We start from the raw sequence: 27,021 nt of genomic DNA on the forward strand, positions 1-27,021 counted from the left end.
TGGGTCATCTCCCAGGAGAACACATGGGGTGAGCTGATCAGCCCTTTTGTGCAGGGTCCCTCTTAATGGCTCTCCGTGGGTGAGGCTGCTGTGGGTGAGCTACCAGCTATGGGCTGTGGACACTAAACCATCATGAGCTCTGTTTGTTTGGACTTAGCACGCTTGGCTCAACCAGCCATGGCTTCTGGCTTGGTGCATTTGCTTGGTGTGATATGAGAAGCCAAGCGAGGGGCAGAAGCAAGGGCTTTCTCTGGGCAAAGCACGCACCATCCTCACTTCCCTTGTGCATCAGGAGGCAAGATCAAGCAGCCCAGGATTCACATGACTCAGGGCCTTCACCCATCTTCTGGGGTGCTCTTCCCAGGAGGAGCACGTGACTTGACCCAACTCAGTCGGTAATCGGTCTCTTCTAGTCATCGGCTGATGTACTTCCAAGCATTGCCACTTCCAAATGACAAGCTTGTTTGGGCACCGAAGGGGAATCTGGTGAATAGAAGCCCCTTACAGGGGTGGGGAGGCCAAGCACCTTATTGTTTCCTACATAATGGTCGCTCGGTTCACCCCCTTCCACCAAGCCTTCTCCTGAGAGTCAGCATGAATGGGATTGAACTTTCCTCTGATTCATCTGACCTTGGATTAATCCATGGCAGCAATTCTGGGCTTAAACCAGAAACAGTCACAGCCCAGTCATGCTGCGGTGAGCTTTTCATGAAGCAAAGGGCTTCCTTACTCAATGCAAACGGGCGGGCAGAAGGGACAGCAGCGGAGCCGAGGGTGATGCGTCGGCTGGTCTCTTCAGACTCGGGCATGATTCAGAGGGAACGCTCCTCGCAGGAGGCTTGTTTTCAGAAAAAAAGAGAGGAGCTTTGCAGAACTACCAATGCCCAAAAGTTATTTCCTATCCAGGGGTATCGGGTGCCAACCAGCAGGCAACAGGGAATAAACAGGCATCATAGATTAGCTGCCAGGCAGTGTAGAAAGAAAGATGGGAGGCAAAAGTTGGAGAACAAGCAGGAAAGAAAAATGATTTTGCGATAGTAACATAAAGAAGTAGCAGAGAGATTACACCTCCTCAGCTGCTGCTGAATGAAAGGTGGGTTGAATTATGATTTCATCACTATTTATTAAATTTGTATACCACCTGACTCGGGGCAGTTCACAAGGAATAACAGTAAAAAGAATGAATAAAAAAATAATAAACAAGAACGAGGGAATAAAAGATGACAAAACCAGACAGGAACAAAAAACAAACCCGTACAATCTAAAAGGGGGCTTCAGTCCCCCTTGCTCTGCCAGGTCTTCAAGCCCCTTGGAAACAGCAGCAGAGTGGAGGCCATCCAGATCTTGGGGGGAGCCTCAGCCCAGAGGGCAGGTGCTGCTACAGAGGAGGTGCGCTTCAGGGGTCCCGATAGAGGGCATGGTTTAATCCAGTGTTGTCCAAACTTGGCCACTTTAAGATGAGTGGACTTCAACTCCCAGAATTCCCCAGCCAGCCATGCTGGCTGGGGAATTCTGGGAGTTGAAGTCCACTCATCTTAAAGTGGCCAAGTTTGGACAACACTGGTTTAATCGAAGGAACCCGAGTGTGCAACCCTGCAGGGTCGAATCGGCTGGGCAGATGCCATGGGAGATGGGCAGTCCCTCAAGGAACCAGGCCCGATGCCATGTGGGGTGTGAATGAATGGAGGACGTGAACTGGCCTGCACCTGCGTCCTGAACCCCAACCACTTTGAGAAGATGAAGCTTGAATTTTTCCAAAATGCCCTCCCGCAGGCCAATTCTGCAGCCTAACTCTGCCTTTGCCCTCTGGGGCCCTCCTGAAAGTCTTCAGCTGCTGGAAAAGGACCGGAAAAGCCCCTGGTTGTTACTTCAGTCTCCAGCCACAGCAGAGTGGAGGTTATTCCCTCAGCCCCTTACCTGCCTTCTAATGTGTGATGTCCCCATCATGGCTTGCGGGGTGCTGGCTGGGTCCCCAGGATCCAGCCAAACAACCTTCAGTACTCCCAAACCTTCTTGTGAATTTTTCCTCTTATCCCTAACATTGCAAGACAGATAGAAAGGATCGGTTCCTCTTTTAGCCATGAAAAGGCTAATCAGGAGAGTGGCATTTTAACTCCTCCAAAGGCCTCTCAGAGCTTGGCCTATAAAAGAGGTTGGTGGGCAGTAAAAAAACAGTAAATCTCTTTTCCGCTCTCCCTGCTTTCCCGTCAGCAATTAATTTCTTCCCTGCCTGCAAAGTGGAAGCTGAAAAGGAGCGCTATAACCCCCCGCTAGGCTCCCTCCAGATGCCTCGCGACAGCCACCCTCCCTTTCCCTGCCAGGCTCAGCCACCCTTCTCTGTAAATTCTCCAACCAAAATGCAAGAAAAGGGCAAGACCAGTGGAGATTCCACCAGTCCTGGCTGTCAAAGTGTGGCATCACCAGGACCCTCCATCACCCTTCAAACACAGAAACCATCCTCCTGAGCCACCTAAAGGCGACTTCCCTGGCTTTTATGTTGTCTACTGCTTACTTTTTCCTGATCTCATTAGGCATATATTCTTAGTAAGATTAATATGGTCTAGCACAGGGTTTCTCAACCTTGGCCACTTGAAGATGTGTGGACTTCAACTCCCAGAATTCCCCAGCCAGCTATAGAATTCTGGGAGTTGAAGTCCACACATCTTCAAGTGGCCAAGGTTGAGAAACCCTGCGCTGGAGGAAGAGAGCAATGGTTCTCACCCACCTTCCAAGCTTCAGAGGTGGCTTTGTGCTGGCTCAGATATCTATCCAGCCCTTAGCACGGGCAAACTGCTGTTGTCAGCCCCATCAGTTAACTGGAGGCTAATTTTAATCATAAAACCATAAAATTGGAAGGGCCTTGGAGATCCCTGAGTTCAGCTCCTTGCTCAGCGCAGGAATCCAGTTAATGCAAGCCCCACAGAAGGCGCACCAGCTCTGCTTCAGAACCTCCCCTGAAGTCTCTTGCTTTCCAAGACAACCAGGTCCTCTGAATCTGAATCGATCAACCCCTCATCCTGACAGGCTTGTCTAATAAGGAATACATTAAATAGATAGGCTTTGGGCATCCCCCAGCATTGGAGTTTGAACTCTAAGCCAAGAGAAGTGTCCAGCCTCCCTGATGCTCTCACCTACCATTGCTGGTTGCATGAGGTCATTGCATGAAGCCCCCACACCGCCCCAATGACCTCTGGGTGGCATAGATGGAGTCTTGGAGCTTGGCTGAAGCTTTGGGGGACCATAATATCCACTCTGTTCACTAGATCAGACAAAACGGAGCACAGGAGGTGTCCACCCCGTTGACCCCTCTATCAAGGACTGCTTCAAGTGATGAGCGATAGTGTTAGGGAGATTGTAGACAGTCATTCACAGAGCTCAACTTAGAGAGGTATCTTCTAGAATCCTGCCCTGGGCATGGGCTTGGGGCAGAAGATTCCCAGCACCTGCATTCTATGAATCTATGATCCCTGTGGTGTGGTAATGCTGGCTAGGAAAAGGAGCTTGAGCCAGATCCAAGGGAGGAAGAAGACAGTGCCACAGTGGACCACCAGGGCTCTCTTGCCAGCCCGCGTTTGCAATGCCATCTCAGACTAATCTAGGTATTCTGTACCAGTCAGCAGCTCTCCTGGGCTTGGAGTAAGTTCAGATGGCACGGTTGTGGCCAGGAGGGTGGGCGACTCCCCTTTCTGGGGCTCCTTTTGGCATTTTCTGACTGATAGGTTGCAGCCACCTGGCCAGGGGAACATGGAAAAGGCACTATTGTACTTGCCAACAGCAAGAAGCAAATTGCTCTTGTGTAGCTACACCATGCATCTGGGCCTGAATTTCACTCAGAGATCCAAACACACCGAGTTGTACACCCTCAGTGACAGCCTCTTCCTGGAGGGGGCCTGTAGTCCCCGGGTTACAAGCCATCCTGGCCACCATGGCAGATTCCTTCCACCCTAACCCTTGGAGGAGGAGGAGGAGGAGGAGGAGGAGGTGGTCTTGGACCAGAGGGTTCCAGGGTCCAGGGTCAGGGAGAAGAACAAGAAGGGAAGAATTGGCTATGCCTCCAGGATCCCTGCAACCCCAATGGGAATTCCTGCCAGCCCTTCAAGACTGGCCAAGTCAAGAAACAGACACTGCAGAGATTCCAGGAAAACTTTATTGTTTTGGGGTGTAATAACAGAATCTCGAAAGCCTGTCCAAGTTTCTCTCTGCCCTCTCCTATGCTAAATAAAATCAAGACGGGGTTATTTTGAGCTTCCATCTCTGGACTGGGTAATCGCTTCTCCATAACTCCTTCCTTTCTTCCTCCCCCAAGGCAGCTCTAAATTCCTTTTCATTTCCCCAGAAAGCTCCAAGTCTGGCTGCAGTCAAGAGCTGGGGGACCACAAGGATGAGACGGCGGGGCAACGTTGCTTGGCAGAAATACCCCACTTGGCTGTGACCACCATGTTAACGGAGCCTACGCAATCCAGTTGTTTTAAGACAGAGTCTTCATGCGGAGCCCTTGGCTGGGAGATAAAACCAGTCAGTTGCAGATGACCCGGTGCTGGGAATGCTTTTACCTTTGTGTGCTGCTGGATCTAACTCCAGAAGCCTTGTCTCGTCCTCTATGACCGACTGCTGGGCTCACCCAGATCTGGTTTGGACCCCGACCGGCTCTTTCTCTTGGACCTTCTTTGGTGCGGCCTTCCATTGCCATCTGGGCTGACTCCTGATGGACTCTGTCCCTGGCTGGTTGCTCTTTGATAAGAAGAAACGCTTATCATGTCCTCCGTCCCTATCATGATGGTGTCTCCTGTGGGATGCTCCAGCCCTATAGCCTCATCTCCGGATATGCAAGGCTTCTACAGTATATTGGGAACTTCCAAGACACAGCTGCAATATTACAAATGACCACTGGATGGCGGCAGATAGAAACTCTAATTTGTTGGTGACTTCTGGTGGTGGCACAGATTTTTGCAGCCCAGATCTGGCGGCCCCGAGAGAAGATGAAACCAAAACACCAGGGTGTGGAGGCTTTGAAATGATCCAGTTTCCAGCCTTCCCTTTGGGGTTTCCTTTGTCTGGATCGTAACTGGAAAGATCCTGAAAGTCTCTGCTTGTTCAGGGGACAGTTTGAGTCTCAGACCTGCTAACTCATGGGGGAGGGGGGGATCTGGCCAGAGAAGTGATCCTGGCCTTAGGCATTAAGACGTGGAGTTTTAAGGGCATCTTGGATTAAAGTGGAAGATTCAAGGGACCGTTTCTGGAGGGTCGCCTCCCTTATTCCACCCTGTAGGGGTGTTCGCAGAGTTGCTCCAGCAGAGTCTGTCGCCATTGGAGGCAGAACCTGCTGGAGAGGAGCCACTGGGCTAGGGTACCTGTTCGTTGCTGTGATTATGTCTGCTCGAGTCACCCATTGATAAGGAAAGAATATATTACATTCATGCTTCGGCCTCCAAAGACACCGGAGTGCCAGCGAGCTCTGGCAGGGAACCAGCCATGAGACAGACTCCTTCAGATGACCACCACTTTCTCTCCTTCTCTTCCAACCATTCATGCACGTATAAACACCCTCTCCCCGCCTTTTCCTTCCCCGTCATCTGTTGCCGGATCCCTGGACGGGCATCAGAATAAGACAGTGATCTGGTCCCTCTTTCCCCAGTGGAAGAGCAAAAGGGGTGGGGTGGGGAATGGGGCCTCTTATGGGGCCACTGCAACGGGATGCTCAGGAGGGCTCCTGGCTGAACACCCTTCCTTTGTCAGCAGCGGAGAAAAGGGGTGGTTTGGGCCTCTGCAGGAGAGATGCCTGGACCGGTGGTCAGAGGCACGGTGTGCTGGGGAAGATCCAACGCTTCACTGGTGCTGTTGCGGCCCCTTACTGATGCTCCCCGTGGCTGTGTTGTGCCAGGGAGGCACCCAGCTCTGAGCTCACGCAGCCTATTCCATCAAACAAATTACAGGTTGCGTGGCTGTGTTGGTCTTGCTTGGTTCTTCTTAACTGTGGTTAGAATTAAAGCCATGGTTCTGGCCATGGTTAGGGATTCTGGGTCAATTCCATAATCAGGTTATGCGCATGGCAGGAGTTTAAGCCACAATGTCTAATAAGGAACCCCCGCTTGGCATTTTTCTGTCGCTGAGACTGAAGGAAGAACGTCAGGATAAAAATGAACACAGTTCCCCTCTCCCCCCCCCAAAATGCCACAATAAAATAGAGAGACGCGGTGCAGAAGGGGCGCAAGATCTCATGACTCGTGGTCCGTTTCTGCTCCTCTCCAGGAGCCAGACCTCGGCGCCATCTTTCTCCTGGTTCAACTCCTCGGCCAGTACAGCACAAAACCATCACGGCTCTTTGCAAAGTCCGGCACGGTCACGTTGCTGCCTGTCGCCACCGTAACCAGCCGCTTCCGGCTGTTCAGGCTGAGCGGGATGCAGTCGGCCACCTTCACTTGCAACTCTCGCTTGATCCTGCAAACGTAGGAAAAGACCGGTTTGCAAAAACGGGCAAGCTGTCCAGCAGAGTAACCCAGCTGAGTCAATAACACGAACTATGGTTTGCTTAACCATGGTGGATTGAAAAGGCATGCTTTGCTGCCCAGCTTACTAAGCCAGAAATCATGGCTTACGGGACCTATTGTATTAGCGCAACTTGTATGTCTAAACCAGGACTTCTCAGCCTTAGCAACTTGAAGATGCATGCCCTTCCACTCCCAGAATCCCCCAGCCAGCACAGATGGCATTCCGTGGAAGCCCCACCTCTTTCAGGCACATAAAAGGGGGCGGAGTTTCTATTGTGTGATGGGGGGCACTTTTGACCCCACCGCCCCAAGAACGGTGCTGCCAGGGAGCATAGCGGGTTCCCAGCTGGGGAACCCCTGTTCAATGCTTGTTAATGATACCTGTGAGATGCCAGGAGACCAAGTTTTAAACTTAGCATTAACGGCAAGAAGGCCCCTTCCAGTGGTAACACCGGCAGAATGAGACACCGAACAAGGGCCAGAAGGCGCATCGTCCTTCTCCTGAGGGAGAATGTACAGGCTCTGATTCTGGTGGCGGCCGACCGTTTGGAGGGATCACTGCTATGGGCCGTGGAGGTTCTCAACCACAACAGCCCTTGCGTCCTCGCCATGTGCCATAAATCCGTTCTGGCAAGCCAGGAGTGACAGTTGGCCAAAGCGGCGACTTTTCTCAGCATCTCTGGCGGCAGAGAATCCGCCCCCTCTGTTGGCAGATGGATCCAAGGACTTAACCCACGTCTAAACTTAGCCTGAACCTGTCCGTCTCTTCCTGGCCAACCATCACCATGGCAACTGGGTGCTAGGTAAGTGCCATGGCAACCAGGCCCTGGAGCACATCCCTCTTTCCCAAAGTTTCTGGCAGGATGCTGGAACGCAGGACCGGGAGCAAAAGCTCAGGGAGGCTGAGGGAACCAGTGCAGCCAGAGAGGTGGAAACCCGCGGAGAAGGGAAATGGCATCGGGGTTCCTCCTAGGCCGCCTTTCTGAGCTCAGATCCCCCTCCCCCCAAAAGCCCCTGTCCTCAGCCAGCGTGGTGGGCTTTGCAAAGTGAGGCCATGCAAGAACCCTCCTCTCCCCCGGGCCCATTGAAGCCGGTGGGCACTACGTTGCTGACCCCAGTTGCACTGATGGTTAACGAAGTCAAGATGAAGTGCTCCATCTGCACACTTAAGGGAGCTGTGAAACAGTTCAAGGACTTAGTTAGTCACTTACTTCCCTTTGCCAATTCATAAACGAACCTGAAATCTGTCTGCGCATCACGCCAGGCTCCCCCGAGGGAAGCCGGAAAGGAAGACTTTTAATAACGCTCAGCACGCCAGTCTTTATAAGAGAACGCCTCTCCCTGTCTCTGGTTTCCAGATAAGCGAGGAGGCTTCTATTAACTCCCCCAACCAGAATGTAGCCCCTGCCAATTAAAATTGCCTGAAGCTTCACTTGATTAACTTGCCGGTGGAAGTTTGTGGCCCTCGATTCTCAGAGCACCGAGTCAGGGACTCCGCTTGAGGCCATTTCAGATCCCCAACTTCCCCGTCCTATTTAAGGCGAACGTTTGCAACCCTTTTTATCTCGCAGCTGCTGGATGTCCTGCTCCACCTGGGATTTTAAAAAAGCTGGCCCGGCAGGGGCATTTCTTAACATGCCTTAAGGAGAGCCGCCTGCACTTTGAGCCACTCCACACACACACACATCACACAATCCCTTTTGTGTGCCACACGTGCAACCATCTGGAGGGTGACCTCTGACCCCTGGCTCATTATCCCCCCCCCTTTGCAGACGGTGTCACTGATCCCCATGATTGACAGCTGTCTTTGGGGGAGTCCTGGAGGGGGGTGGAAGAGAAGCTGCCTCCCCTCCCCTCTTTGCTGTGGATGGCGGCTACGACGGCAACGTTGATCCCGGAGCCAAACTCCTGGAAGGCACCCTGAGGGTTCAATCTGGCTGGGTGCTGGCCAGCCCTTCGAGGTAGGCCAGATCTAGAAACAGACACAGCAAAAATACTGGAAGCCTGTATGATTAATCTAGTCTGTAATAACAGAATCTTGAAGGCCTAGCTGCATTTTCCCTTCCCTCCCTCTTATACCAAAGGAAGTTAAGACAGAGCCCGTCTCTTTCTAATATTCTCTTCCTGGGCTTAAATTCAGTGTTTCTCAACCTCAGCAACTTGAAGATGGCGGACTTCAGCCCCCAGAATTCCCCAGCCAGCTGTCACCTTCCTTTTCCAAGGCCATCTCTACAGTGCCTTTGTCAAACAGGGTGCCTCCCTTCAGAGCAGTGTTTTTCAAACTTGCTGGCTGGGGAATTCTGGGAGTGGAAGTCCACGCACCTTCAAGTTGCCAAGGCTGAGAAACATTGCCCTGGTGGGTTGGGAGGCAGCCAACCTTGGCCAGCTTCACAGGGCACCAGGGGAAAGCAAGGCTCTGCAATGGGCATTCAGGCATTTTTACGGCACTATTTATAGACCAGTGCCCTGCTGGGCAACCCCCCCACCCTCTGCAGCTGCAAAGGAGACAGACAAGCAGGGCTTTGAGGAGCAGAAAGGGGCTGGGCCCCTGGAAAGAGCTGGCGGGGGCAGTGGGGGGATGTATTTTAGGAGCACCAGTTCCTGGGTTTTATTTGGGGTGGCAGAGCTGGACGGAGAGGCACGAGGAAGACATGGAAAGTGCTTTTGGCTGAGAAAGAAACGGGGGGAGACGAATCAGAAACTGCCGGAAGAGAAATGGATAATTTGAGGAAGGGCTTTTGCTTCACCTATTTTACAGAAATGGCCCCTTGGCTTTTTTCCCTGAAAGGCTTTGGTGGCCCCTCCTGTGCTAATTCTTAGTGGCCAAGTATATTCCACTCTTACCCTGCAACGTTCTAGACATCTCTAAGTTACGACGTTTTATTATAGTATAAAACTATAAAACAAGTTTTATTGCTGTCCTGTTGCCATGATTGGCTTAAAAAGCTGTGCCCTGAGAGACTGGGGCTTTAGGCTTTGATGTCAGGCTGTTAGCAGCTCTTTATCATCAACGCTTTTCGATTAAAGGCGGGGTAGAAATGCTTGAAATGCGAGCCGGTATTCAAGATAGGAGTTGCCCCTCACTCAAGGGGGCCTCTGCCAGTTGACCCTTCCGAGACCAAATTGTGCCCTTTAGCCTATTTCCATTCACATCCTCCAAGATCCGGCCTGCCGGCTCCCCTTTCCAGCCCTGGATGACTCAGGCACGCCCCAGAGCCAGACCAGCCTGGTAATCGTGTGAAGTCATCCTCGCGTTCCTGCTGATGAATGCCCCATCGACAAAGCCTTGACTCATTCAAGGCCGTTCTCCACTACTCAGAGGTGCCAGGCAGAAGTCCCCCCTTTCAATGCAGAATAGATGCATCCAGAAGCATTCATGGGGGGGGGGTCAAAAAAGTCAAGACGGCAGTAGTGACTGTACAATGGAAGCCCTATTTTTTATTGGAGGTTTCCATGAGACGGTCGTGATGGTCCCCTTGATTTTTTTTGATCACCCATGCAGGTGCCCCTGGATGCCCCTTTCCGAAAAAGAGAGCACAAAAGAATGGATACACAGCAGGTGCAGATGATGGTCTGGACCTGCTGAACCCTCTTATCAGTCTATGAGTTGGGTATGGTAGTTTAATTTTTTTTTTAAATATACATTCTATTTATATTATATTTTAATTCTTGTTAGCTGCCCAGTTGCACTGGTGAAAGGGGTGGCCATATAAATCTAAATAAGTAAATAAATAAATAAATTTCTAGGGACAAGCTTCAAGGCCTTACCAGCTTGAATGTCTACCAATTTAGGGTCTTGATTGAAAGGCAGGTTGTAAATCTAACAGATCAATAAACAGCAAAAGAAGTGAATCCCTTTTTCACGCTTGGCTGGGGAGGATGGCAGTTGTAGTCCAGCATGTCTAGAGCGGTGTTTCTCAACCTTGGCAACTTTAAGATGTGTGGACTTCAACTCCCAGAATTCCCTGGCCATCATGCTAGGGAAGTGTGTGTGTGTGTGTGTGTTGGAAATTGTCCCTGAAGGCGGACTGGGTAAAACTTGGCAAGATACAACTCTAGAAAAAGGGAGCAAGGAAACTTGTGTTGAATGGTATTGCTTGCGAGCTGCGAGCTGTTGGGATTGTTAAAAAAACTGGTCATTCTCTTAACTCCTTTCCATGTCCTTCTTGGTGTTACATCAATTAAAATAAAAGTATAAGCCACTTCAAATCAGCAGAAAATCAGAGGGAGCCTGGAGGCACCTTTTCCGACTAACAAATTCTCCCAAAAGGCAGAAGCTTTCGTGAGCTGCACCCCCTTTGTCGGATGCACAGGGGGGCTAGACTGACACAGGAAGGTCGTACAGTAGCCTCACCCCAACTGAAATCCCACGTTTAAATCCAATTAAATCTTCTAGCTGGAAAAGGAGCTCCCAGGCTCCTGATTTTTTTGCCACCGCAGACAAAAACGGCTCTCCTCTTATTAAAATCGGTAGGAAATTCACTTTGGTGTTTAAAGAAACAGTTGAAAACCAGGTTCAGCTGAGCTCAGAGCCTCCCCCCGCTTTGGGGTATGTTGGATGCCAACGCCATCTTTCCCAGCGTCATGGCCCATTAGGGCCGTGGATGATGGAAGCTGTAGTCCCCCCTACCTGGGTTAGGGAAAGATAATGGCAAGGGGGGACCCCCACGGAGGCTAAGCTCTGACCTCTGTTTCCAAGCCCTGACTTTGTGACGGGCTGCCTGCAAGGGGTTTCTGGAAAGAGTCAGCCCTCCCTGCCCCCTGCCCCCCCCCCGCCTTGGCACCTTCCTCCTTCCTCTTCCTCCCCCTCCTCACCTTTCCCTTTCCCCCTCCTTTCTCCCCAGCTCCACTGTTCTTCCCTATCTCGGCTGCTAATGAGTTTTCCAGCAGTTACCTAGCAACCTTCGAAAGGGCTCCCAGATATGTTCAAAGTGGGGCAGCAAATCTCTGACTCCTCCAGCTTTGTAAGGAAGACGCATTAAGGGCAACCAGCGGCCCTCCAGATGACCCCCAAGCTGGGAGGAGGAGGGGGTTCAGCTCCTGGTTACAGCCCCCAACATCAATTGCGCCAATAAAACTCCAGGAAGGGGCTGGTCCTACTCAGAGGGAGAAATACAGCTGCCCTTCCCCGCCCCCCGCCCCCCGCCCCCCCTTGCCCTTGCATTCCTCCTAGGGGGGTGCTGCAGTGGCCCCAAGGGAGGCGTCCCTTCTCAGAAAAGTGGGCCCTGGGCTTCCTGCCGAGCAGCCTGAAGCCCCGTGGGGCAATACAGACTCTGGGGGCTGCTCTGCACACAGCGGCTAAAGCCCCATCATGTCATGCCTTGGGAGTTTTAAGGAGGGAAAGACGCATCAACTCACAAACTTTTTTTTTTTTTTGTATATATAGTAAAAGTAAGAAGAAAGACGATCTTCTGAACTCCTATCCCAAAAATCCTGCCTCTCTGCAACTGCTTGACACGGCTTCTACCTCCTTCAGGTCTGCGCCCCACCGACTTTGGCCCTTCCCCTTCCCCAAATACCGAGTGCACTCACCACTCACCCAAAGACCGCCAGCTCCAGCCAGTTTAAGTCTCTCCGCCTCTATCTCCCCCTGTTCTTGGATTGCAACATCCAGTGGTTGGATTTTGCCATATTTGGCAGGTGCCAGGCTGAGAAAGGTTGCTCTGGGCCAGGAGTAAATCATAAGAGGCCTCAAGACCACCAGCCGCTCTCAAGCTCCCCGAGAATGCTTGTGCCCCTGGTAGACGAGTAATGGCACAAAGGGAGGAAGACGAGATGCCAGGCAGACCTGATGCTGAAGAATCAAGTCCTCACAGCACTGATCAGGCCTGCATGAAAGCCATTGCCAAGGCTGGAGGGCACAGAAGCGTGATGAGGACACTTTGCCAGGACAGTTACTCAGGAGAAGGCTGTTGCACCAGAATAGGTGTTGGGCTCTTGTGCTGGCATTGAGAGTGTCTAGATACAGTCAAACCCTAGAAAAACTTGCTTGAAAACCCCCTCCCTTGTGTTTATGGAAGCCCAAGGACCCCCATCTGCACCTGGCAAGGCCTCTTTACTTTGACAGGGAAGAAACACTGGTTTCTGCTGAACTTCGGGCACGCTAGGACTAGCCTCTGCTTTCTGAGTTCAGTTGTGAGAGCCTCTGCCAGTCTACAGCTTGATGGCATGGTTCCCTGCCATTTCAAGGTATAAATCACTCAAAAATGCAGCCAAACCCAACCCAACCCAACCCAACTTAGAACTGTTTTAAAGATAAAGATAAATCCCCTTTATTCCTGAAACTGAAGGAAAACAACCAAGAACACAAGCACGGCTTATTGATATGACCTTACTGACATTGCCCAGATAAATATAGTATGTACCGGCGTGCAGATTTGCAGTGCGGTTAAGAAAATCCTGAACTCCGTGATTCAGGAGCACAGCGCTGATCTGGCTGCATTCATTTCTAATGGCTAGAAACATCCTAACATCCTATTCACAAATATAGCCATATTAAAATTGATGATTGGATGCAATGCTCAGGAAAAAAATCGCCCACTTTTATAGTAGTATTCCAGCACACCCACCATCTCTCCAACCAGACTGTGATTCTTCCTGGCTGTGTCTTACAGAGACAGACCACCAAAACGCCACCCCCACATCATCCATCATAGCCTGTCCTCTGCAGCCCTCAGCCCTTAAAAAATGCTAATTACAGTATGCTCTCCACCCACCAGATGGTTGCCCCATCCTGCTCTAGATCCACATTTCTGACCACTCTTAAATGTTCTTTCAGCTGCAACTCTTTCCAACCCACCGTTTCGTGCCGCGGTCCCACCTGGCTCGTGGTGGCACATTAATGTGGGAACTGCCTGGCCAGGAATGATGCCAAGTGTCTTTGCCCTGATCTCCCATGGCTGTGCCCTGGGAAAGAAGCATGGTGGGCTGGGCAACCCCTCCTGTGCCTTCGCATCATCATGGCTACAGCTGTAAGCGAAGAGCCAAACTCCATTTTCTTTTTTGAAAAATAGCTTTTTCAGTTAAGTTTGAATGTTGTTAATATCTGTTTCAAAACTGCAGTTTAACACAGTTACATTCTTCTCATACCCCAAGCCCAGGTTAAGGGCATTAAAAAATATATATTTTTTGAAAAACTTATCCATAACAAACCAGGCAGATCTAAAAATAAATGTATCCCTTTAGAACAAATGTGGTTGATTGCAGAGGTGGGGGGGGGGGTTTCTCATGCCAGAAAATGAGAATTTAAAAACGCATGCACATTATACCCTGCTATGACAGACTATTAAATTCCACCCTTGTCACGGCATCAGAGAAAAATTGTGCAACAAAGCTAGATAGAAACGATTGTCTCTTTGTGCTAGCACCTTCATTTGCAAGCACTCAGTTGCACCCTCAGAACTTCAGAAGTGTAAATGAAAGTCTAAATTCATGGATGATCCTATTCCAAAGAGCTGTTGCTTCGAGTCTCACACTCTGAAATCACACAGTTTCACAGGAAAAGTGGAACACTGCCAGTGTGTGTGTGTGCGTGTTAATTATGCTTTAGTTTTTTTTCATTAGAAATGAAAAAACACAAATCGTGGGCCACACAGCTAAGAAGGCCATTTCAGTGTTGCCCGTTAATGAGCCATTTATACGATTCATTTCTAGTTCTTGAAGCCACTTTGGTCTAGTGGCGAAGGTGCTGGCGCAGGAGCGGGGAGGCCTGAGTTCTAGTCCAGCCTTAAGCACGAAAGCCAGCTGGGGGACTTTGGGCCAGGCCCCCTCTCTCAGGCCTAGGTAGAAGGAAATGGCCAACTACCTCCCCAAAGTGTGTGGACCGCTCCATGCAGTTACCAGGAGCTAAGACTAATTTGAAAGTTAAAAATAAATAAATAAAGCCATTCTTGAAGTTTGGGCTAACATTGACAGGGCAGTTCAGGCGTGATCGACATTACACAATTTTAGCAATTTTCCACCTCTTTTTGCAGTGAGCCTTAGTACTGCAACCTAATTTACAACCTACATCAGCTGCAGATCATGAAAGCTTCTGCCTTTTAATAACTTTTGATAGCTGGAAAAGGTGCTCTCAGACTCCTCCTGGTTTTCGGCTACCCACAGACTGACACGGCTCTCCTCCTACCTTGCTAGCAAGTCTTTGGAGCTGTGATGCTAAAGGCAGCTTACTTCTCTACAGGGAGCAGGGTGTGGAGGCGAGCGATGGCAGAGGGGCAGAAACCAAAAGCGAGTTGCGCATCCCTCCCTTCTGTGTGGCATGTGGGTTCTAACTAGGATTGGCCAAGAGGACTGTCGCATGACCCCCAAATCTTATGCATCAGTTCCCAGTGTGGACTAGTATCTTGAGAAACCAGTCAAAGGATTCTGGAGCTAACCTCTCAGATGGTGCTGACAAAATGCCTTGGTGTGCTGTGACACCCTGGAAGATGAGTGGAAGACGAGAACACAAAACCGGCCCTGAAATCCGTTCAGCTGCAGGATTTCCTCCTTCAGGACCCTGGAGAGCTCCTCTCCCCAAACCCTGAGAAGGCTTGCAAGTCGCCGGGTTTTTCAGCCGCATTTCAAAGAGGGTTTATTCAAGGAGGCTAGGATTTTATTCTCCGACTTTACCTAAAGCCCGGGCTTGCCGGGTTGAGAGGACAAGCGGAGTCAGACCTGGTTACTGTTTGGAGAGGAGGCTAACTAGCAAATCCCAGGGCTGTGGACTAGCCCGGGAGGTCGAAAAACAGCAGTCAGCAATGGGAAATTATTTCTGTGGGAACACCGCACAGATGCCGAGCATCTTTCTGTTCCCGTCAAGAGTACTCTTACCTTTTTTTAAAGCTACCATCTACCCACTATTATTCTCTGACAGTATATTTCCTCCAGCCATTAGACTAGATAAACCTATGCCAGCTCCCGCTTTGAATCTGATGGAAGCCAAATCAGAGAGCTTTTATTTCCTAGCCTAGTATGCCAGCTTTCCCCTGCTATTGTCCTCCAGATATGCTGGAGTTCTGTTTCCATAATTCCAGGCAACCGGTGTTGGCCATGCTCAGAACTAGGGGAGTTTAAGTTATCAAATCTGGAAGGCACTTGGTTGTGGGAGACTGAAGTGCCCCATTTAAATGTTCCTGTTTCTGTTAATATAACACCTGTTCTCTTCCTACATCTGTTTGCCACCTATCAAGTAAGCTGTGCGCTTCACTAAAGATAGGAGAACGCCCAAGGTGAGAACTAGAGCTTAGATTTTCTAAAATGAACTGACGATCGCTTGATTCTTTATCCATCCTGCTTGTAACTTCATCTGAATATCTGCGGCCTCCTCCAATGTCTCATCTAGCTTAATAGAGGTTTTGGACAACCACTTTTTCCCCCTGGATCCTCTCCTCTCCCTTCTGCCCCCCCCCTCCTTTGATCAGGAACGCAGGCTTTACAGCAGCTTGCATGCCACACAAGGCCTCTCAAATTCTTCCAAAGTGGATGGCCTCAGGATCCATGTCTAGGGGGGGCTTCGGGGATTTTAACCCCCTTCTCTGAACTCCTCCCCTCACAAATGAAGGCTACGGGGACCACAAAAGCAACGATGAAAGGCCACCCTTTAGTTTGAACCCATGGCATAGCCAGGAAATTATGGGTACCTTGAATGTTTTCATGCTATTTTGTATCTGAGTTGGGGCTATAAAGCTATTGGTCTAATACACAATCTTTTTTTTTCCACAGTGGCATCTTTACATCAGTGTTTTGGTGTGCTTTTTTAATCAGAAAAGGTCTTATAAATGTAGCACTTAAAGCAGTTAATCATCAGTTCATAAACATGTTATTTTAAAATACACTAAGACAACTAACTTCAGCAAATACGAAAGTGTTGTTGTGGCACGCTAGACTTCCAGGCATGCATCAGTTGATGTAGACCGGTGTTTAAATCCAAAAATGCAAGGGAATTCCTGGAAGCTTGGTATTCAGACAAGGCAGCCATCAACAGGCACAAAGAGATAAACCACATCTACCCACTCTTCAAAAGAGAGAATAAAAAAGAAACAGAAAGACCAGAACAGCTCCTCACCAGCAATCAACACCAGGACAGGCAGGGATTAACACCAGGATTAACACCAGACAAACAATCAAGCAGGAAACAATACCCCAATCAAGGAACTATGGGAGGGGGGGAAACACCCCAGCCAACATTGACAGGGCAAGCTACTGTAGATAAACAGAGAGCAAACCTCACTCCCTTCTAGCACTGATGATGTTACCTAGCTGGGTAACAAAACGTCTGCAAGAAAACAACCAAGCTCAGAAAACCCCAAGGACTCCACAGTTCAATCCTGAGCTACAGCTCAACTCTTCTGTTGAGACCAGCGTTTCTCAACCTTGGCCACTTTAAGCTGTAGGGACTTCAACTCCCAGAATTCCCCAGCCAGCCATGCTGGCTGGGAAATTCTGGGAGTTGAAGTCCCTACAGCTTAAAGTTGGCCAAGGTTGGGAGTTGAAGTCCATACAGCTTAAAGTTGGCCAAGGTCTGGGAGTTGAAGTCCATACAGCTTAAAGTTGGCCAAGGTCTGGGAGTTGAAGTCCCTACAGCTTAAAGTTGGCCAAGGTTGGGAGTTGAAGTCCCTACAGCTTAAAGTTGGCCAAGGTTGGGAGTTGAAGTCCATACAGCTTAAAGTTGGCCAAGGTCTGGGAGTTGAAGTCCATACAGCTTAAAGTTGGCCAAGGTCTGGGAGTTGAAGTCCCTACAGCTTAAAGTTGGCCAAGGTTGGGAGTTGAAGTCCATACAGCTTAAAGTTGGCCAAGGTCTGGGAGTTGAAGTCCATACAGCTTAAAGTTGGCCAAGGTCTGGGAGTTGAAGTCCCTACAGCTTAAAGTTGGCCAAGATTGGGAGTTGAAGTCCCTACAGCTTAAAGTTGGCCAAGGTTGGGAGTTGAAGTCCATACAGCTTAAAGTTGGCCAAGGTCTGGGAGTTGAAGTCCATACAGCTTAAAGTTGGCCAAGGTCTGGGAGTTGAAGTCCCTACAGCTTAAAGTTGGCCAAGGTTGGGAGTTGAAGTCCCTACAGCTTAAAGTTGGCCAAGGTTGGGAGTTGAAGTCCATACAGCTTAAAGTTGGCCAAGGTCTGGGAGTTGAAGTCCATACAGCTTAAAGTTGGCCAAGGTCTGGGAGTTGAAGTCCATACAGCTTAAAGTTGGCCAAGGTCTGGGAGTTGAAGTCCCTACAGCTTAAAGTTGGCCAAGGTTGGGAGTTGAAGTCCATACAGCTTAAAGTTGGCCAAGGTCTGGGAGTTGAAGTCCATACAGCTTAAAGTGGCTGAGGTTGAGAAACACTGATGTACACTAAGAATCCTCACTGTCAACCACATTCTACTTCAAGCAATGGAAGAAATATAAAGCTTTCTCTGAACTGGGATACAAACTGGGTGGGGTGGGGGGAGGGCCTCCCTAGGAGACAGTCTACTGAGGACAGAAGTGATCTCCTGGGCTTAAGGGTGCTAGAGGGATTACCATCATGCACCATGCCCAGAAATGCACTAGAAATTAGAGCAGCTGTTCTAAAACGGGATCCGTACATTCTCTTCTCTGAGTGTCTGTGAACATTCTTGTTGCCCCCTTCTGCTTTAAAGTAATCGTTAATGTGGCAGAGAAAGTAGGTTATTTTAAGGGTGTTTTGAAATTCATTGTCTGCTGTACCCAATGGGCCCCAAGAGCGTACGTTCCCAGCTGCAGGGCATGTGATACGAAATAGGGTTGAAGCAAAGCACAGAATTACAGGCTGTGTGTTCACAACGTGTTTAACCAGGTCAGTTGCAAACTTGGTGCCTCACTTGCACCGTGCCCTAAATTTGGTCACTTTTAATCTGGGCTAGATATTTGTAGCTGGGCAGGTTCTGCAAACTCAATTGATTAGGTTAGGTCAGGGTTGAGCGATGGTGGGTGGCTAGAAAAATGGGTTAATTTAATAACCAGGTCAACTGTATTGTGTGAATACAATCAGGTCCTCCGAGTCCCTTTGATACTGCCTTCTTTGTCGTACTGCAGCTACAGCATCTTTGAGAGAGTGTCATCTACCAGGAGTGTACAGAAATCAAGACGGGAGCACACCCTTTTTTCACATACATTGCAGTTTTCATCATCTTATTGCTTCTGATCTATTTTATATGGGATAGGATTAGGGTTTTTATTCTACTCTATTTCATTAGCTATAGGATAATCAGTTTAAAAATATGCAATCTGTTGTGAGGAATGAACGTCTATCGAAAGAAGCCAAAGTGGCAATATAGAATAGGAGCGTGCTTCGTCCTCCCTCTATGTTATACGGAAATGAGAGTTTAGTATGTCGGGAGAAACAGAAGTGTAAAGTAAATGCAGTGGGAATGGAGGACTTCAGCATGTGTGATGAAATAAGAGGAGGGGGTCAAGACTGAATGCGTCTGGACTGAATGTACATGTGAGTCAGCAGGATGAAAGAAGTGCACTGAGGCGGTTGGGCCATGAAAGAGAATACATGAGCATCAAATCACAAAATAGGTACATAAAGGAAGAGTAAATGGGTGGAGAGAAAGGGGAAGGTTGAGAAATTTGTGGTTGGACGGAGGTGATGAGAGCCTCAAAAGGAGAGTTCAGAAAAACAAGATATTTTACGAAATGATGCAGGGGAAACGCAGGCGGTCTGCAAGGATAGAAAAAAATGGAATGGGGTGTTGAATGGTGTTGATATAAACTAGATTTAGTTAATTTTTCTTTTCAATCTCTTGCCTTTAATTTCTTTGGCTTAGTATTCTTGTTCATTTTTGCCTTCCGTATCCTGCAAAATGAACCATGTGATAGGGTGTGTGTGCATAGATGGTGTATACATATATGGACTGCGTGGTCCCAGAAGTCTGGACGAGGGCCAATGTCACCCCCATCTTCAGAAGGGAAGGAGGGTCAGGATTCTATACTGGGAAGGTTTTCAGACTGATAATCAAGCAGCATGTTCCTGACATGCTGGATAGGCAGGCCACGGTTAAGAGGAGTCAGCATGGGTTTGTCACAAACAAATTGTGCCAGGCTAATCTTATCTCCTTCTTTGATAGAGTTACTAGCTTAATAGATAGGGGGAACTCCATAGACATAGTATACCTCCACAGGAATCTCATGAGATTCTCCTTCATAAAATAGTAAAATATGGGCTGGATCAGGGCTTTTAAAACTTTTTCAGGAATGGAACCTCTTCATTAAAAATTCCCAGAATCTTTGATCAAGAGACAAAGCTCTAGAGATAGGAAATTGGCGTCTCTGAGTGAACTTATTATTATCATTATTATTTTTTGCACTGAATTTCTCATGGAACCCCATCAAATTCTTAGGGTTCTGTGGAACACAGTTGAAAAACCCTGAGCTAGATGCTAAATTAACTCAAAATGGCTGAATGACCACACCCAAAGAGGACCCATGAATGGTTCCACTTCAGCTTGGAAAGCAGTATCCAGCTGAGTCCTGGGCCCTGTGCCGGTCAATACTTTTGTCCATAGCTTGGAGGAGGTTGTTGGGGGAATGGCTCTCGGGTTTGCAGACAATACAAAGCTGGGAGAGATGGCTAATACATTAGATGAAAGACAGAACCCTCACAAAGTTTTAACTGCTTGAGCAATGGGCTGAAATGAATAGGATGGAGCTGAACAGGGAGAAATGTCAAGTTCTGTGTCCAGGAGGAAAAAGGTGTAGGATGGAGGAGACCCGGCTTGGCATAGCACATGTTAATGGGATCTATGTGGCCTTGTTGACCACAAGGTGAACATAAGCCAGCAGTGTGATGCAACTGCTGAAAAGGCCAGTGCTATCTTGGAGCCCATTAAGAGGAGCATAGGGTTCTTCCCTTCTAATCTACCCTGGTCAGATCCTGTTTGGGATACTGGGTCCAGATCTGGGCTGCAGAGTTCAAAAAGAACAGTGACAATCTGGAGTGAGTTCAGTGTAGGGTTCCCAAGATGTTAAAGACTCTGGAAACCAAACCCTACAAGGAATGGTGAAAAAAATTGAGTATATTTTTTTCAGACAAATAGGGAAAGACATGACATCAGTCTTCCAATACCTGAAGGGTTGTCACACAGAAGGAAGAGTGGACTTATTGTCTGTTGATCCAGAGGGCAGGATCAGAACTGCAAGGTAGTGGGTTCAGGCTAAACATTAGAAGGAGCTTCCTGACTGTATGAGCCATGAGCCAATGGAACAAGCTACCACATGAAATGGTCAGTTCTCCTCTGCTGGAAGTCTTCAGACAGAGGCTGGATGGCCATCTCTCCAAGATGCTGTAGTGGGATCCTGTGCTGAGTAGGGGGTTGGACTACAGACTAGACTTAAAGACTAGGTGATCTCCAAGCTTATTGCCCACTCTATCATTCTGTCTAAGAAATAAGTAAGTGGATGGACTAGTTGTCAGAATTGTTCCCTTCAGGAGATGCCAACCTATATTAGGTGAGAAATTCCCCCCTCCCACAGCTGGAAAGTTAGCCTACTTACTTTTGGAAGGCATTAAAATGGGCATTAATTAAAATTAAAGTGCCGTTAAGAGGAGGGGGCTGAGCTCCCATCACCATGGCAGCAAGGTTAAGGCTAGATCCAGAAATCCTGGTCTGTCCAAAAAATCAAGTACCTGAATAGAAGATCTCCCAGCGATCGAGAGCTTTCTGATTCTGCTGCTCTGGGGTTCAGGTTCAGCTCTCAAACGTGAAGGCCTCGAAGGAGCTACTAAGCTCCCTTCTTTTTCCAGCCCCCACTCTTCAAAGGGTTAGGATTAGGAAGGGGCTCCAGGAGGCACAAATCCCAAATCCAAGGCTAAATCCTGCAAGATTCCAGTTCCTGTTTTTCTTGCAAAGTTTAACCCCCTGCCCCCACACCCAGTTTATTTGTTCTCACCGCCTGTGACTTCTGCAGATCCACAGCTCCCAAGAGGACCATGACTGGCCTGGCCTTGGCAGCTGTCTGGCAGTCCATCACTTCCAACTCACCGGGACTGTGCTGTCCATCCCCCCCCCCTTTTGTAAAGCTCCAGGAAGATGCACAATCACAGCACAATCCTGCTCGCCCCCTTCCTTCTGGCTCCCCTTCCCTCCTCCTCCTCCTCCTCCTTCACTACCAGGCAGACTCGGGCTGTGCCAACAGCTGCTGGGAGCAGATGGTGTTGGCTTGACCCAGCATTTGGAGAGGGGTCACATCTGTCACTTGCTGATGTGGGGAAGGACCCAGCCTCTGCAGGCTCGGCTCAGTTCACCTTGTCCTGCCTTTGTGCAGACGGCTCTCCTCCAGCCCCTGAGATGCTGTGAGACTGCAGCTTTGTCCAAGACATCTCAAGTGCTCCAGGGTCCAAGGACGGAGGGTCCCATGGGATCTGGCCAAAGCCCCTTCGGGGGGCATCTCTGCTTTCTAATGCTCCTGCACCAGCTGTGGCTGAGATTAAGCCTGCAACAGGACGAGAGCAACCTCTCCCTCTCATCTGGTTATCTCAATTCCTCCTTCCATCCTATTCTCCTCCTGGAGGCTCTGGAGGGCCCTCCTGATGGGACCACAGCTCCCCTGCCTTAGACCCTGCCCCCCAACTAGGCATTAATTGTGCATTTTGGGATGCAGTGACTGCCAATCCCCCTGAACCATAGGATGGGTTCCACCAACGCACCAGGCGACCCTCTAATATAGGAAGCCAGATGTTATCTTAGGATAATGCCTGAGGCACCATCGTGTGGTTGACTTGTTTGGCTGTTATGGGAACCCAGCAATGGGTTAGGGTTAGCGTGATAACCTTAACTCAGGGAAGGGAAGAAGCTGATCCCCTTGGGGGATGCTCCTTGGGCGTTGTGTGACTTGAGTTCATGAAAGTTCCACCTGCCCTGGCTCGTGAGAGAGAGCTGGTGTCTGCGATCTCCCCAGGGGGTGGCTCCCAGCTGTCTCCCAGCTGGAGAAGCTGTGCTTTCAGGATGGACGGTAGCCATCATGGCATTTGATCTGATCCACCAGGATTATCTTACTCGAAATTCTGGGCTCCCTTTGGAAGAGCAGAGTATGTTGTGGTTATTCCTGAAATCTCCACCTTTCCATCAGAAGTGCTCCTTGAGCACATCTATTTCATCTGCCGAGGGCAAACTGCGCTTGGGTCACAGGCCAAGCTAATCCAACTAAGCCGAGGGCTAATTTAGAAGTTTTATCTGAATTCAAGGTCCGAGGCCACATGACTTCCCACAACAATGTGGGGGCCACCTCCAGGCTCAGAAATTCAGGCAAATGGCACAGTTGGATTATAACAAATAATTTAAAAATATGCCCTCAAGTTCAAGCTAGACTTCTGGTGATCCCATGGGTACATCCTTGTATTTTTCTTGGCAATGGAATTGAAGCAGTTTATAATGACCTTCTCCTGGGAGATGTTTTCAGTTTCCCAGCTGAAAACATGGGGATTGTCTGGTGGGCTCCCATCCAAATACTAACCAGGCCTGATTCTACTTAGCTTCCAGACACCGTCATCTATGGGCAGCCAACTGCTAAGGGACGGCAGGAAAAAGTATTGAATACATGGGGCATAATCAGATTAATGGGTTTAGGTTTATTTTAGCTGAATTTACACAGTCCACCTTAGTTTTTGCTTTCCTACCCACTTCTATGTCTGGGGTTCTTTTTCTTTTTGGAGGATAGTCCTTAGATTTTAGCCCCCGACTGCTGGCTCTTAATTAAAACATCTGTCTTGTCCAGGTGAAAACAGAGGATACTTGAATAAAGAAGATCCCCCCTGGATTCTTACCATTGGTTCTTCTGGTCTCAAGTTTAAATAAGAACTGAAAAATTCTAAGACTGTCTAATCCTTTAAAAAAAAAAAGAGAGAGAAAGAACGCCACTTCTCCCCCTTCCATAAGTTAATTACCCACCACGTGAAGACACGCTTCCTTTTGCCAGCCAACTTAACTGGACGCTCTTAAGGGCTAAGATTGGGAGGGAAAGAGAATCCTCTCTCTCTCTCTCTCTCTCTCTGGGTACCCAGCCCAACCATGCACAATGACACAAATTGGTCATGTTTTGGACCTCTTTCGTAAGATGGGGGCATCCCAGGTGCAGGGGGGCCTTCTTGGACCGCCGTGGCAAGCGAGGGGCCTGAGGAGGAGCCAGCCTGGCACGTCCAAAGAAGAGAGGAAGAACCCCTTTCAAGGGATCCCCTTTTTGGAATAAACGGGTTGCCTCTTACTTTTGGAGGCCAACAATATAATACCTGCCTAAGAGGGGGATGAAATAATATTTTCATGAGTTTACAGGAATGCTCATTATAGGAAGTCTGCCCTCCCTATTCTTGCAAAGACAGGAGATTGAATTTTAAGTGATTCCAAAACACACTGACACCGGTGACATGGCTGTTAAATACGGTATTATCGATTTGGAAGACACATTTGTACGTTCTATCCTGCTTCTATGTCTGGTTTTTTAAGTAACCCCCCCCCCCAAAGTACACGCTGCAATCACACACACGTACACATGCAAACTTCCACCCTGAGCCATCTGTCAGTTCTCTGATGTGTGCGTTCTGGATAATGGGCCCAGGTTGCTATGTTTTCCTGCCTGTATGACGGACTCTCTGTTTTTATCTTTTAATGGGAATATTGAAAACGGCCCAGAGCCCTGTAGAGTAGCAGGGCAAGATAGATACTGGAGACAGAGAGAGAGAGATGATAGATAGACGATAGACAAAAGATAGATAGATAGATAGATAGATAGATAGATAGATAGATAGATAGATAGATAGATAGATAATAGAGATGATAGACAGAGATAGGGAAGGGAAGGGAAGGGAAGGGAAGGGAAGGGAAGGGAAGGGAAGGGAAGGGAAGAGAAGAGAAGAGAAGAGAAGAGAAGAGAAGAGAAGAGAAGAGAAGAGAAGAGAAGAGAAGAGAAGAGAAGAGAAGAGGTCTTTCTACCATCCCTAACCCCAGATTAAACCCTTGCACCCTCTCTTTTTCCACCACTCCTCTCTTGGAGTTCAGCAGGGATCAGAAAAACTCAGCATGGGGAGTGGGGGGGGGGGTCGCCTCTACAAGGCCAGGCCTGTGGTTCCACCAGGGCAGCAGGTGTGCAGAATGAACCCGGTGGCCGTTATCTATTGCTGGGGATTAAAAGATCGAGGAAGAGGAGAGCAAAGGGGTCCTATACTCTGCATCCTCATCACTCCAGAGCAACCTTGGTTGCTTGCACCCAATTTTCCACTGGACATTCCCACCTACCCCACTCCCTTTGTGGGAGGAGAGCCGTTTTAGCCTACGGCGGCAAAAAAATCAGGAATCTGGTACCACCTTTCCCACTGGCAAATTTGATTAAAAGGCATCAGCTTTTCTGAGTTGCTGTTCACTTCCTCACATGTATACAGACACTAGTCCAGTCTTTTTCAACCGTGGCCCCTTTAAGATGCATGGACTTCAACTCCCAGAATTCCCCAACAAGCCATGCTGGCTGGGGAATTCTGGGAGTTGAAGTCCATGCATCTTAAAGGGGCCACGGTTGAAAAAGACTGGACTAGACTGATGTAGGATTTAAACATTGTCCTATATCAGTCCAGCCCCTCTATGCATCTGATGACGTGAGCTGCAGCTCACCAAGGCTGGTAAAATTTGTCAGTTGGTCAGTTGGTCAGGAGTGACCAGAACCCTGATTTTCATCCCCGCCCCCCCACCCCCCTTTAATGTATTTCATCGAGTCTCCAAGCCTCTACCTAACATTACTGCAAGGGAGGAGTTGAGGGATTAGGGCTACCACATCTGGGCTGCCAAAATCCGGTCGGAGTGCTCTGTATGAGTACGTGTGTTCATACCTGAATCCAAGGGGGTGTGTGCGTGTGTGTGTGAGTGACTGGCTAAAGTTAAATCTGCCTGGCTGCTTCTATTATTTATAGATAAGAGCTGTGCATTTTCCCACACCTGAGAAAATGCAGTTGTGAGGGAGAGAAAATGCTGGGTGGAAAGGGCAGATTTGAAATGTCTTTGGAACAAAGGGATCCTGGCTTGCAGGACAAGGAGTTCGGCCATAGGCGACCCAGGAGGACAGAATTTGGAGCCCCCCACCATCCCCAGGATAGGCTGGTTTTCCCATTTAGATGCAGTAGATATAAGAAGGAGGATGCATTTAGGAACCAAGTTCCTTGCCTCCATGTAGTGTGTGAACACGGCCAGTACGGCTAGTCTAACCAATTATTTATTTATTTGTTTGTTATTAAATTTGTATGCCACCCCTCTCCCCCAACGGGTGACTCTGGGTGGCTCACGGTTAAGATCAAAAACCCATAAACGATTAACCCCCCCATGAATAATTAAAATTCATCATTCCGTTCAAAATCAACTATGAAGACAAACCCTATACATAAATACTAAAAACTTTCAAGATGACCGGGGGGCGGGGGGGGGCAAAGTCAATTACCCCACAAGCCACCTGCACTGGTGCGAGCCCGTTACGGCTTTCCAAAGTCCTGGTGTAGTGAAATCCACAAATGTGGCTTTGTCAAGCGTGGGCCTGGGTTCACAGCGTTCCCACTTGGAAGTTCAGCCCGCCTGATGTCTGAAGGAAGGAGCTGCTAACGTGTCCTGACCTGCGCATCGGTAGCACCACTCAAAGGCCTGCTTCAGCCCATGCTCAAAGAGCCCGAAGATGAGCAGATTGGAAGATCTGTGCATTCTCACTGTGATGCTTCAGAGAGAGATCACCCACCTTCTGAAGTGGTCCACCAGCACCCCCACCAGCTCTCCAACCCGATTGTCATCGGCCGGCTGCATTTTGTGGAGACACACCACCAGGCCCTTCTGGTTTTGCAGGTGGAAGACCACCAGCTGGTCCTCTCCGCTGGTTACGCTCACACCGGTCACCTGTCGGGACGAAGAAGCACAAAAAATGGGTATTTTCCCCCATGGAGCCCGAGGGCCAAGCAAAGGCAGCGTCTTACGTGAATAAACAGGTTTTTAAGAAGCTAGTTTGGGCAGCTGACAACGTGTGAGTGATCAAGGTCCGGAGAAAGGAACGGAAGTGTTTCCTCAGGCCGGGGATGAGGGTCTCGATGTTGCGCAACGTCTGCATGGCCGCAGCCTCAAGTAGGTGGAACAGCAAAGAAAGAGCAAAGGGTATTTCTGGCTGGAAGAATTATCTGGGTGTCTATTCAGCCAGCTTCCTTAGGCATTTCCACTAATGTTATGCCCACAACCACCACCCTGTGAGGTAGGTTGGTCTGGAAGAATAGGCCTGGCCTGCCACCCTCATGAGCTCTGTGGTCAAGTGGAGGCTTCACTCTCACCCAGGGAATGCACAGCCAAGACTTCTCCCCTGGAGTCAGCAAGGAAGCTGGTTTTCTTTTCCATGTGGCCTCAACGCCCTTTTCGTGGCTTCACTGCTTTCTCCACCCACGTCTGATGCACAACTCACGTTTCTCTGCCCCCGTTACTCCACCCTGCCACTTCGCCCTCTCTCCTGACACGAGACGAGACCCCTCTCCCCCCAGACAGAGAAACAAGCCCTAAGCAGCCTCTCCGTCATATTTCAAAGCCAATAAAACCTTTGGCACCACCA

The 27,021-nt window shown here is 49.1% G+C and overlaps 1 protein-coding gene across 1 annotated transcript in view; it reads right to left on the minus strand.

Annotated features, from left to right (window-relative positions):
• Positions 1 to 4,129: 4,129 nt before the first annotated feature.
• The window catches only part of LOC103048981 (unconventional myosin-Ig-like), a 62,514-nt gene continuing 39,622 nt past the window's right edge, over positions 4,130 to 27,021 (minus strand). The window contains exons 21-22 of the mRNA XM_088150346.1: positions 26,173 to 26,327; positions 4,130 to 6,438 (exon numbers count right to left, since the gene is read on the minus strand). Coding sequence (XP_088006472.1) covers positions 6,282 to 6,438; positions 26,173 to 26,327 — 312 coding nt within the window. The 3' untranslated portion in view covers positions 4,130 to 6,281. The remainder of the gene's footprint in view (positions 6,439 to 26,172; positions 26,328 to 27,021) is intronic.

This window comes from Python bivittatus, unplaced genomic scaffold (genome assembly GCF_059951505.1).
Source record: "Python bivittatus isolate LINGU-HERP-01145 unplaced genomic scaffold, Pbiv_v1 ctg000610_np1212, whole genome shotgun sequence".
Lineage (NCBI taxonomy): Eukaryota > Metazoa > Chordata > Lepidosauria > Squamata > Pythonidae > Python > Python bivittatus.